This window comes from Aristolochia californica, unplaced genomic scaffold (assembly GCF_029961685.1).
Source record: "Aristolochia californica isolate CCGP_79_NKW_82.1479 unplaced genomic scaffold, dmAriCali1.0.hap1 SCAF_2, whole genome shotgun sequence".
NCBI classification, from domain to species: Eukaryota; Viridiplantae; Streptophyta; class Magnoliopsida; order Piperales; family Aristolochiaceae; genus Aristolochia; species Aristolochia californica.
In genome coordinates this window covers 3,407,399-3,420,713 of record NW_027181881.1, presented here as the reverse complement: position 1 = coordinate 3,420,713, position 13,315 = coordinate 3,407,399, and the positions used below count along the sequence as shown (strand labels likewise).

At 41.1% G+C, this 13,315-nt stretch overlaps 2 protein-coding genes across 2 annotated transcripts; one reads left to right on the top strand and one right to left on the bottom strand.

The window, feature by feature from the left end:
• Positions 1–2,269: 2,269 nt before the first annotated feature.
• On the bottom strand, positions 2,270–4,812 carry LOC137954831 (pectinesterase-like). Its single transcript, XM_068801736.1, has 3 exons — positions 3,972–4,812; positions 3,360–3,825; positions 2,270–3,181 (listed from the first exon to the last, which is right to left on the bottom strand). Exons 1-3 carry the CDS (start codon positions 4,689–4,691, stop codon positions 2,487–2,489), a joined length of 1,881 nt encoding a protein of 626 aa, XP_068657837.1. The 5' UTR covers positions 4,692–4,812; the 3' UTR covers positions 2,270–2,486.
• A 6,613-nt stretch (positions 4,813–11,425) lies between these two features.
• On the top strand, positions 11,426–13,119 carry LOC137954832 (putative pectinesterase/pectinesterase inhibitor 22). The gene is made up of 2 exons (XM_068801737.1): positions 11,426–12,272; positions 12,355–13,119. The coding sequence occupies exons 1-2, from the start codon at positions 11,441–11,443 to the stop codon at positions 13,023–13,025; spliced, it is 1,503 nt and encodes a 500-aa protein (XP_068657838.1). The 5' UTR covers positions 11,426–11,440; the 3' UTR covers positions 13,026–13,119.
• The last annotated feature ends 196 nt before the right edge of the window (positions 13,120–13,315 follow it).

The following is a 13,315-nucleotide window of genomic DNA, read 5'->3' as shown; positions in this document are numbered from 1 at the left end:
CACCGAGTACCCGAACTTTTGTATTGAAAGGACAAGTAATAAGAATTTTACCAAATAATAATGTTATTACTGTTAATCATTAAAGTAAAATTAATAGCTAGTTAGTACCACAATGGTTCTGTATTGAAAGAGGCTAAGATTTTAGATATCATCGTCACTATTTCATTTTAATTCAGCTTTCTGTGTTAGCAGACGAGATTCATGAGAGGGTTTCTTTTTCAAGCGGCTACCATGGATACTTTAAGAACAACTGAGGAAGGAAGCAGATGCTGAAGGTCTTTTAAAGCTTCCATAAAGGTAATCGCGGTATCTCAAATCTTGCAAGGAAGGGATAGCAGTAAAGCATAAAGGCATGCCCTTACTTGCAAAATGGATACTACCGATATTCCCCTTACTACGCTTTAAAAGACCCCCTTCGTCTCTTTCGTTTTTTTCTTCCTATTGAAACGCGCTGGCCATGGCATTAGCTCAGATATTCTCTTTGTTTCTGCTTTTGGTACCCAACATTGGAGTTTTTTCTAGCACTTCTATCCAAAATGAAAATCAAACTCATGTTCTAAACTTGATGGATCGGGCTTGTTTCAACGTAATTGATCGAAGCGCTTGCCTCTCTAATCTCCAGTCTGAATGCGAAAAGAAGGGCCAACAGATCTCCATGTCGATACTTAATGCTGCTGTTAAGGCGACAATGGATGAGGTCCAACGAGCAATCGATTTGGTGACGAAGTTCACCGCTTTGTCGACAGACCGTCGTGAGCAAATCGCTATTCATGACTGCAGAGAGCTTTTGGACTACACCATGGACGAGCTCGGCATGTCCATGGCTCAAATGGAGAAGATCCGATAAGGTGCGCATGATCCTCATCAGAAGGGTAATCTGAATGCATGGCTGAGCGCAGCCTTGAGCAACCAGGACACGTGTTTGGAGGGATTCGAGGGCACAAACGGTTATGTAAAGAGATCTATACAAGGGGGCCTCAAACAAGTAACTCAACTCGTAAGTAATGTCTTGGCCATGTTTAAGAGTATTCACAGCTTGCCCGTCAGACCACCCAAAAATACTACGATTAGGAGAGGCACCCAGTACCCGGAATAATAAGTTCTAAGTTTACAGAGGGAGGCATAGTATCACCCTTGCCCTCTTCTTTCAAATATATAAAACAAATAGCAAGAAGAAGAAAAAAAAGGCACCGAAAGATATCCCACTATAACAGGACCCCGAAGAACAGGCTTTCATTACCGGAATCAGAAGTAGAAAAACCCGATTATCATTGTAATTTTCTGAAATTAAATGTAAACTCTCACCATCAATTTATGGTGACTACAAAGATTTTAATCAAATCTTACATGGTATCAAGAGTCTAGTTTGATCTCCATCATGCTCTACCATTGGTTTTGGCTGCCATTATGCCAATCGTCTTGACAGTCATTGTGTTGATCACTACAACCAGCGTTATGCCCGTAGTGGTCTCGTGTGCATCTTGTTGAGGCTTTCACTAGATCGTGTTATCTAAATATGCTTGTGCCTTCTAATTGGTTCTTGGACATTGGAGCTTTGGCCCATATGTCCAATGACCCATCCATACTTGATCAGTCCACTCAGTACACGGGTAAATACTCTATAATTATGGGGAATCGTGTCTCTTTACCTATCACACACACTCGTAGTGTCTCTTTACCTATCACACACACACCCCTAATATTTATTTGTTAGATGTTTTAGTTGTTTCCCATCTCACAAAAAACTTTTCTCCATTAGTAAATTAACATCTTATTTTCCTTTATCCATTACATTTACTAAAAATATTTTCATTGTTCACAATCGTCTCACGGGAAGGGTGATGGCGATCCGTAAGAGAAATGTCAGCATATGTGCTAGAGCGTGGTAACTCTATCATTATTTGTTCTCAGGAATAAATCCTTACATATTTCCTATGATTTATAACATGTTTACCTTGGACATGTAATCATTTCCTCTGAGAACTTCCTGTTGTTGACAAACTTCACACAAAGTATGTACCATCTCACTTGCAAGTTACCGACATTTTCACTAAAAGTATTCCTCGTCCTCTTTTTTAATTTTATTGCTCCAACCTTCACGTTTGTTCCAATCCGACACTCACCATGCGAGAGAGGTGTGAAGGATATCCCATCGTAACAGAAACTCGAAGACCAGTTAGACCAGAGGCAGAAAAACACCATTACCGTTGTAAAATTTTTTTCTGAACTTTTAAATATGAAACAGAACATCTTATTTAGATTAAAAAATAATACCTCGTGAACTCGCCAAAACATAAATCCCATCTAAGCCCATGAAGCTATCTCATTGCCGATTACACTAATCCGACTCTCACCGTGCCTCATAAGCTATTAGATACTCCACCTTATTTATAATTTTAGCTCCTAACTTAAGAGTTGATACACATGTGGTCAAAGCCAAATCTTCTTAGCTTCACAAATTACAAATCTAGGGTCCGTAAGACGTTCTAGCCTAAACCATAGATAACTGGAATAGAAGTTAATGTCAGCCATTCTCTCCCCTGGATGAACGGCTCCACTGTAAACTGATTAGCCTCAACCGAGCTATTGATCACTCTGTAACCAGGCCACTTCACCCTGTTCGTAGTGTTGGCACCAGGCCCACGGTTCATGTACTCTCTGTAGTAAAGAGTGCTGAGAGCAAAATCCCCAGCCCACTCCAACCACCCAGCAGGATCGACCGCATCGTCAATGTAAGAGTACATAATAACTGTTCGAGAATATTGCTTCCAAGGCCGACCAAGATACGTCTTGTAGGAAGACTTCACAGGGATGAGATCCGCTGCTGCTGCAATCTTACATGTTTGGATGGAAATCCCAGTGTTCTGGTTTGGGTCTTCTCTCCCTTGCGCAGTAACGATGTTCTTCTGGTTTGGGTTTGGCTTCCGGGAGTATAAATTACAGTTTTGGAGCACCACGGAAGCATCGCCAAAGACGAAATCCACCGTGCCGTAGACGTCACAGTCCCTGTAGAATTGCCGGAGAGAATGCACGTATAGGGTGTCTTGATACCCCACAAAACTGCAACGATAACAGGCGGAGAAGTCGGCACTACTACGAAACGCCACCGCTTGGTGTTTGTCGGGTCCAGCTGAATTCTCAACGGTAATGTCGCGCATTATGAAGCCCTCGCCCGCAACAGCTGCAGAGTTATTCCAAAATGGAATTTCAGATAGCCACCATGGACCTAGCTTTACAAATATACAAACTAACGTTTTCTTGCGTTCTCAAGTCATGACAATTGACGATAGTTATGGTGCGATGTCGTCGACGGAGGAAGAAATTAAGGAAATGAACGAAACCCAGTGAAAAATTCTTACCAACGGTAGCAGATCGGAAAGTTGTCCAGCCATCGACTACGTTTCTGTTACCCTTGATGATGGTCTTCCCAATGCCATCCCCTATAAGCATCAAATTTGTCTTCTTCGTCACCACATTTACATATTCAAGATAAAGCCCCGCCTTTATGTGGATCACGAACGTCTGCTTTGTATTATTCGGCGCGGCCTCCACCGCCTCCGTAATCGTCGTGTAATTCCCGGTTCCGTCTCTTGCCACGACCAGGTCGATTTTGGTTACGTTCACGCTCGTTTTTAGAAGTCTTCTGTCTTTTTCCGACAACCAGGACGGAAAGCCATTAACCATCTCTCCATATTCCGGGAACGCTTCTTCGGTCTTGGGTGTCGGTTTCGCCGCGTCACGCGCCGGTAACTTCTTGAGCATCGCTAACGAGTTGCTGACCATTTTCTTTACGCGTTCGAGTCTGGCGTTAATCAGATTCCTTACCTGGTTACCCACATGGATGCACAAGTTAAAAGTAATTGTTTTTGAACGTATAAATCAACAGCGAGTTTCGATACCGACACCAGAGTGCAGATCCACGACGCCATTCCTCGAGAAATGAAATCGTTAATTATAAAGAAAGGAATCACCTGGCGATCGTGGTTGTCGAACGAGAGGCCATCCAAACACGTGTCCTGGTTGGTGATGCTTGCGCTGAGGAGGGTTTGGAGGTCGTGGAAACGCTTGGAGGCGTTTTTGGGGGAGAGGTCGGAGATGCAGGCCTCGAGCTGGCCGACGGTGTCGTCGAAGAGCTGGAGGCAGTCGTCGAGCGCTCTCTGTTGGCGAACGCCGAGTTTGAGGAGATTGTGCCTGATGCCGCTGCAATTGGACGCCGACTTCTGGACGACTCTCATGGTTTGGTTGACAGCAGCAGCAATTATTTGAGGGATAGATTTAGAGGTGAGGTCAGGGAAGGAAGCCAGAGTGGAGACGCAGAGGTCATGATACAATGTGCCTTGGCATGTAGATTTAGCCAATTCAAGGTGCCTATGTACGTGAAGCGGTTTAGAAGGCTTCCCGGGGTTTTGGGTAGGAAAAAAGAGGAAGGTTAGGAGCAGCGCCGAGAACACAACGACTGAAAAGAAAATGTGGCTTCTTCTCCTGATGAAACCATACATTCTGTTAAGGGATGGATGACACGCAGCTGCTACAGGGTAAGTGAGATGCGAGCAAAGTGGCCACGGAGAAGCTTGATCCGAACCCTTTGATAAGGAGACAAGCGAGATGACAAGGCTGTTTGCCGTTGCCGTCTTGCCGGAACGTTTATAGGGAATCCTACTGATGAAACTGAAACCACGGAGCCGTGTCATTGTCGTTATCACTACCGGAGACACTGACCTGAGGATCGTCGGCGCTACAAAATTGACGAGACATCAATTGTTCAATCGAGATTAGCAGAAGAAAATTTAAAAATAAAATAAAATGAGACGTGTATAGAGAGAGCTTGAGATGGATAGGACGTCAGTAGCATTCAAGCGTGTTAAAGGCATCGTCAGTGGGGACTTACGTAAGCTTTATGTCATTATAAGATATTATTTTTTATTTCATCTTCTCCAGAATTTTATAGATCTATTTGACCCGGTTGGAAAACAATCCTCTTCAGTCTCTTCTTGATCTTCTTTCTTATTCTCTTTTCCTTAGCTTTTCACCTGTGAAGAGCCTTTGTCTCTCTGCCATGAGAAAGATAAGAAGGTCTACTTTTTGGCATTTTTTTTGTATTTAATTGAAGCAGAGGAGGAAGTAGAGAAGATGATCCCTCACTGTTATTGTTAAGGAAACTGGTTACTTGTCCATGTGCTCTATCAAGTTCCATTATAAATGGATTTGCAATAAAAATGAACAGGAAATTTTCAGCCTGGTAAAATCTGATTGGGCATGATCAAATGCTCGTGTTCTTCTATTTGTTTCTTCCCTTTTGTCTGGTTATTGCTCTTCTTTCTTAATCTCTTTTCCTTATTTTTCAAATGAGAAGAGCCTCTCTCTCTCTCTCTCTCTCTGCATACTTTTTTTTGGCATTTTTGTTGTATTCAACAGGGAAGGAAAAGGAAGGAAAAGTTGAAGGTTGCGTAGTACAGAACCTAAGTGCGTTGCACCTTTCATCATATAGTTGCACAAGCTTATAAATGATCACCATCAATCATACCTGTTTACCAACCTGGTGCATTTTTTTTACTATTATCGGTCGTCAACGATCTCTATCCATGGATCACCGACAAAATAAAGAACAGACCCCTAGTTACACTCCTCCCACTGGTGCTGCTAACTGCAAGCATAAGTGCTCAATTCACTGGTTATTCATTCTCTATCAATGGCAGCAGTACAATCAACAACCTCTGTGTCGCATACACTTGTCTTGCTTACATCAATCGTGCTAATTAGGACATAAATGTAAGATCTCTTAAAACTGTTTCTAATGAAATCGTTTCTCCGGTTGCAAAGCTTTAACGGTGCACCTGTCTGCAATGAATACCCCTGTCACGGAGAAGAAACTGGTTGGATCAGACTGAGCGAAGGCATGGAAGGGCCATTGCCATAAAGTCTCCATTAGTGGGTTATAGTTACATTTTGTTAAACAGAGAAAGGGGTTTGTGCACTGTTGAAAAACTCAGGGTAGAAAACAACTATAAACTCAACCTTTTGTAAATGGACTGTATAAAATCACGTGAATCGCGATTATAAATTATAAAACTCTTGTATAAATTACTTCTTCATTCAATAGAAATCAACACGAAAAAATAAATTTTCCTGTTTTACATGGTATTGTGAAGTTGGATCCAAGACCTATCCCAAAATGACTAGCCAACTTAAGAAACCTCTTTCTTAATTAATAAACTTAAGATTTATGTATTCATTAATCCTTGTGGGACTATTTCTTAACACTCCCCCTCATACTTAGGCCCTCTTTTGTGGCTCTACAAGTGGATAATTTAGGTATAGGTCATCTTTTGTGGCTCTACAAGTGGATAATTTTATGTGTAGGCTCTTTGTTGTGGCTCTACAAGTGGATAGTTTAGGTGTATGCCCACTTTTGTAACTCTACAAGTGGATAATTTAGATGTAGGCTATCTTTTGTGGCTAAGTAGATTATTTAGGTGTAGGTCCACTTATGACTACCCACTCTGGTACCAAGTGAAGTTAGGTTTAAGATTTATCCCAAAATTACTAATCATCTTAGGAAGTTTTTTTTCCCAACAGATAAACTTAAGATCTTTTTACTCATGCCCACATAGGAGTACCTGCTCTGATACCATGTGAAAATTTTGTCTATTATGCAAGGAAAAGGGACAACACAATCTGCCAATCCTAAAGCTAATGTTGCAGCCGCTTCCTTAGGTTTGTTACAAACATTATTGCGACTCCATCGATTGATTATTGATAGTGGTGCAACAAATTACATTTCTTCATCTCCAACTCTGTTTGTCAACAGGAGCAAAAATACTCTTTTGCCACCAGTTGTTATGCCAAGTGGAGAACAGACTCCAATTACTTCCATTAAGAATTTACCTTCAACTTCTGCTGTTACTTTAAAAAATATGTTTGGTGTGTCATCCTTTAAGGTGGATTTAATGTCGGTGAGTCGAGTTACTAGAGATCTCAATTGTTCAGTAACCTTTTTTCCCTCATTGGTGTATTTTGCAGGATTTGACGACAAGAATGACGATTGGTTTGGGTGAACAACAAGACGGACTTTATCATTTGGTTGTGTTAACATCAAAGAAGTCAAAACCTCCACCTCCATCTGCATTGCCGATTGGGGCATTTATCTTTGTCTAGATTAGATTTTATGGTAAAACATTTGTTATATTTCTCTTTCCAGTCTAATAATGCTTTTGATGTTTGTGCTTTTGCAAAATAAAGTAGACTTTATTTTTCTATTAGTTCAATTTTGTCTGTTAGACCTTTTGAATTAATTCATTGTGACATTTGGGGCCCCTATAAAACTGCTTCTCTTTCTAGTGTGAAATATTTTTTTACTATTGTGGATGATTATTCTAGTTCACATAGGTATGTTTTATGCATCACAAAAGTGAAACACAACATTTACTTGTCAATTTTTACTCTTTTGTCCAAACACAATTTCATGTTTCTATAGCCAACATATGAGTTGATAATGGTGGGGAATTCTTTTCCATGTGAGAATTTTTTAAACAAAAAAGGACCACTTATCAGCATTCTTGTGTCTATACTCCCCAACAAAATGGGGTTGTAGAGCACAAGCACCGCCATATTCTTGAGTCAGCTCGACTTGTTCGTTTTAAAACCCACCTTCCTTTACATTTTTGGGCAGAATGTGTTTCTACTGTTGTTCATATAATTAATCGTTTGCCCACACCACTCCTTTCTTGCCAAACGTTTTTTGAACGACTTTATGGCAAGCTCCCTTATTATTCCCATCTTTGAGTTTTTGGGTGTCTTGCTTATATTATTGATGTGCACGTCCCCCATAAATTTGCTCCTCAAGCTAAACACTGTATTTTTCTTGGTTATCCAGTTGGACAAAAAGCTTACAAGCTATATGATCTTACCACTCATCAAATGTTCACTTGTCATGATGTTATTTTTCATGAAATTATTTTCCCTTATGAGTCCATTCCATGCACTCCCTCAAATTCAACCACGGTGATTCCTCTTTCTGTACCCGATGCTTCCCAGCAACTGTTATCATTGACTCCAATTCTTTTTCCACCATGATCTGCTACTCCTCCTTCTGAACCTATTTTATGTCGTTCCCAATGTCCTCATAACCCTCCCTTGGCTTTACATGACTATGTTTGCAACCAAGTGACGTCTCCCGACCATTTGTCACCTTTGTCATCAGGTCCACAAACAGGTAAGCATTACCCTCTTAGCAATTTTGTCTCTTATCATCATTATTCACCATAACATTACTCTTATACTACTACTGTCAGTCAAGATATTGAGCCTACATTTTATACGGAAGCTGCTTCTCATTCCCATTGGCAAGAAGCAATGCAAACTGAATTGGCCACTTTAGAAGTCAACCACATTTGGTCCCTCACTTCTCTTCCTCCTAGTAAGAAACCCATCAGTTGTCGTTGGGTTTATAAAATCAAACGGCACTCGGATGGTACTATTGAGCATTTCAAAGCTAGTTTGGTTGCGAAAGGTTACATACAACTGAAAGGTATAGATTACCATGACACTTTTTCTCCCACTGCTAACATGGTTATTGTTTGTTATTTATTGGTTTTAGCAGCCGCCCAGAATTGGTCTCTTCACCAACTTGATGTCAACAATTTTTTTCTTCATGGTGATCTCCATGAAGAAATTTATATGTCTCCACCTCCTGGTCTTCGGCAATAGGGGGAGAATCTTGTGTGCCACCTTCATAGTCATTATATGGCTTAAAACAAGCTTCCAACAATGGTTTGCCAAAATCTCTGCAGCTATCCAAACTGTTAGATTTTTTCAATCCAAAACAAATTACTCATTATTCATATATCAGAAAGGAAAATCTTTTACAACTCTATTGATATATGTTGATGACATTCTTATTATGGATAATGATGTCAATGTCATATTAGCTCTCTAGAAATTTTTGCATAGCCATTTTCAGATTAAAGATTTGGGTGATTTGAAGTATTTTCTGGGCATTGAAGTTTCCCGGTCAAAGAAAGGTATTTCCATCTCGCAATGAAAATATACTTTGGAAATTTTTAAAGATGGTGAATTTTTGGGTGCTAAACCTGTGAACTTTCCAATGGAGTAAAACATAAAGCTTGCAAATTCAGGAGAATTGCTTAATGATCCATCTCAGTATAGGCGACTTGTTGGGCGCCTAATTTATTTGACTATCACTCGGCCGGATATTACCGTCCATGTGTTAAGCATATTCATGCATCCACCACGCAAACCACATATGGAAGTTGTCTTGCGTATGTTGCGTTATTTAAAAATCAATCCAAGACAAGGTTTTTTTTTCCCATCTCAAAACGATTTATCCTTGCGAGCATTTTCTGATTTGGACTAGGGTGGTTGTCCAATATCTCGTAGATTCGCTACGGATTATTATATTTTTTTGGGATTTTCTCTTATTTCCTGACGGACAAAGAGGCAGAAAATCGTATGTCACTCCTCAGTAGAAGTCGAATATAAAGCCATGACAGGTACATGCTGTGAATTATCCTGGCTACAGTCATTGTTGATAGAGTTGAGAATATTACATCCGAAGCCAGCATTGTTATATTGTGATAACACAGTTGTCTTACACATAGCAGCCAATCCTATTTTTCATGAAAGAACGAGACATATAAAGATAGATTGTCATTTTATCCATGACAAAATACAAGATGGTTCGGTTATAACCAAATATGTTGTTTCAATAAATCAGTTTGTGGATGTGTTCACCAAGCCATTGGGAAATGAAACTTTCTCAACTATAATGTGCAAATTGGGAGTTCTTGATATTCATTCTCCAATTTGAGGGGGAGTGTTGAGAAAATCACAATAGAAGTCAATAATAAACTCAACCGTTGTAAATGGATTATATAAAATCGCAAGAATCGCGATTATAAATTGTAGAACTCTTGTATAAATTACCTCTTCATTCAATATAAATCAACACGGAAAAATAAACTTCCCTATTTTACATGCACTGCAGCGAAACTAATCAAGAAGAAGCATTAGATGTAAAGCAGCTCCAAATTCGGTGATTTCAGGAAGAGAACAAAGGGAAAAAGTTCAGTGGGGGAAACTGTACTCTGGTCCATCTTGTGGATAAGACTTAAATTGAAGTGTTGAACTTCCACTCGGAAGGGTCATGCATGTCCCTGCTATGACACTAGAACCATAAGCAGGCGCCACAGAGAAACACCCTTTGTGCCGAGGAAATGTAGATCCAAGTAGAACATCTCTGTATCTTCTCCCGGTGAATCTGTTTGGTCATCTTCTCTTACCAAAAGTTCGAGGATTCTCACCCACAAAAATGCGTCAAATTGAGGAAATATAGATCCTAACTTTACCTTGCATTTATTCTGTAGGAGAGGTCGGTCTCTTAGTAAAAATTCTAAGCTTATAAAATTCGGAGCATAGGCAAAAGTTTCTCTCCATTTCTATGGAAGACTTTTGTTGCCTTCAAACAGGTTTGCATCTTCCATTTTATCAAGTATTTCAATGCACTTTGCCATAGAATACTCACTCATTGAAGATGAGGATATATTTGAAAGTGTTGCAGTCCTCCGAATAGAAGCTTCTGCCATAAACCAGATTGCATCAGATATACCGCTTGCAGATGTGACCCTTTTACGTTTTTGAGATTTGCTTGGCTGTTTTTCTCCACTATGGGTGGACTGAGATCTTTCCATGTTGGATCCACGGTCATTCTCTCCCTCAACATTTTCTGTTACAGGAGCAAATTTCTCTTTCAAGGTTATCTCATTCATCATCATCCATGGTCTCACATGATCCTCTTCCTATTGCACTTATTTTCTTTCTTGTGAAACAACCTCCCAAATAATACTACGATTAGGAGAGGCACCGAGTCCCGAACTTTTGTATTGAAAGGACAAGTAATAAGAATTTTACCAAATAATAATGTTATTACTGTTAATCATTAAAGTAAAATTAATAGCTAGTTAGTACCACAATGGTTCTGTATTGAAAGAGGCTAAGATTTTAGATATCATCGTCACTATTTCATTTTAATTCAGCTTTCTGTGTTAGCAGACGAGATTCATGAGAGGGTTTCTTTTCCAAGCGGCTACCATGGATACTTTAAGAACAACTGAGGAAGGAAGCAGATGCTGAAGGTCTTTTAAAGCTTCCATAAAGGTAATCGCGGTATCTCAAATCTTGCAAGGAAGGGATAGCAGTAAAGCATAAAGGCATGCCCTTACTTGCAAAATGGATACTACCGATATTCCCCTTACTACGCTTTAAAAGACCCCCTTCGTCTCTTTCGTTTTTTTCTTCCTATTGAAACGCGCTGGCCATGGCATTAGCTCAGATATTCTCTTTGTTTCTGCTTTTGGTACCCAACATTGGAGTTTTTTCTAGCACTCCTATCCAAAATGAAAATCAAACTCAAGTTCTAAACTTGATGGATCGGGCTTGTTTCAACGTAATTGATCGAAGCGCTTGTCTCTCTAATCTCCAGTCTGAATGCGAAAAGAAGGGCCAACAGACCTCCATGTCGATACTTAATGCTGCTGTTAAGGCGACAATGGATGAGGTCCAACGAGCAATCGATTTGGTGACGAAGTTCACCGCTTTGTCGACAGACCGTCGTGAGCAAATCGCTATTCATGACTGCAGAGAGCTTTTGGACTACTCCATGGACGAGCTCGGCATGTCCATGGCTCAAATGGAGAAGATCCGATCAGGTGCGCATGATCCTCATCAGAAGGGTAATCTGAATGCATGGCTGAGCGCAGCCTTGAGCAACCAGGACACGTGTTTGGAGGGATTCGAGGGCACAAACGGTTATGTAAAGAGATCTATACAAGGGGGCCTCAAACAAGTTACTCAACTCGTAAGTAATGTCTTGGCCATGTTTAAGAGTATTCACAGCTTGCCCGTCAGACCACCCAAAAATACTACGATTAGGAGAGGCACCCAATACCCGGAATGGGTCTCCGCAGATGAGCGAGAGCAGGTGGAGGCCTCTCCTCAAGCTATGCACGTTGACGCTGTGGTGGCGCTCGACGGAAGTGGAAGATATCGATCCATCATGGAAGCCATTTACAATGCGCCAAGCCATAGCACCAAGAGGTATGTAATCTATGTGAAAAAGGGAGAGTACAAGGAGAACGTGGAGTTGAAGAAGAAGAAGTCGTACATAATGTTAGTAGGTGACGGGATGGAGAAAACCATCATCACCGGCAGTAGGAATTTCCTACAAGGTTGGACTACTTTCCGAACGGCAACTTTTGGTGAGTCTCTCTCCCTCCCTCTCTCTGGTTCTTCTTTTCTTTTCTGTTCTTTAATTGTCTTCCTTCAATGTTTGGTACACAGCGGTGTCCGGCATGGGATTCATAGCAAGGGACATCACGTTCCGCAACACAGCAGGGCCAATGAATCGTCAAGCAGTGGCACTTCGAGTCGACTCAGACCGGTCAGCCTTCTTCCGCTGCAGCATGGAGGGATACCAGGACACTCTCTACGCCCACTCACTCAGGCAATTCTACCGCGAATGCAACGTCTATGGCACCATAGACTTCATCTTTGGCAATGGCGCGGCCGTCCTTCAAAGCTGCAAGATTTTCACCAGAGATCCCCTCCCCTATCAGAAAACTACCATAACTGCCCAAGGCAGGAAGGACCCCAACCAGGGCACCGGCTTCTCCATACAAAACAGTTTCGTCTATGCTTCACATCCTACCTACTTGGGTAGGCCATGGAAGCAGTACTCGAGGACAGTTTTCATGCACACCTACCTTAATGAGCAAATTATGCCGCAGGGATGGCTACAGTGGTATGGAAATTTCGCTCTCAACACACTCTATTATGGGGAGTACAATAACTATGGGCCCGGCGCAGCTGTGCAAGGGCGGGTGACATGGCCTGGTTATCATGTGATACGCGATGCATCCCAAGCGAGTATCTTCACGGTGGCTCGGTTCATTGACGGTCAATCATGGTTGCCGGCTACTGGAGTGAGTTTCACGGCAGGACTGACCAAATGAGCCTAACCCTTGTGCACGTTCTGGTGACTTTACGGCCATATGAAATATGGCTTGAGTATTAGAACAATTGCTACATGTATTCAAAATTAACAAATTCTTTCCTCAAACGATTCAGATTTCAGATATGCATTAGTTATTCATTAGTGTCTGTTGCAGTCAGAAAACACTCCTTTAGTCTTAGGCTGTGACGAATAATCTCAAGTTGTTTTAGATACAAATGTCAAGTCTAATCTCGTTTCAGTGAAGCGGTTTTGGCTAGTTTTTGACTTCTGGAACTCAAGATTAGCTAT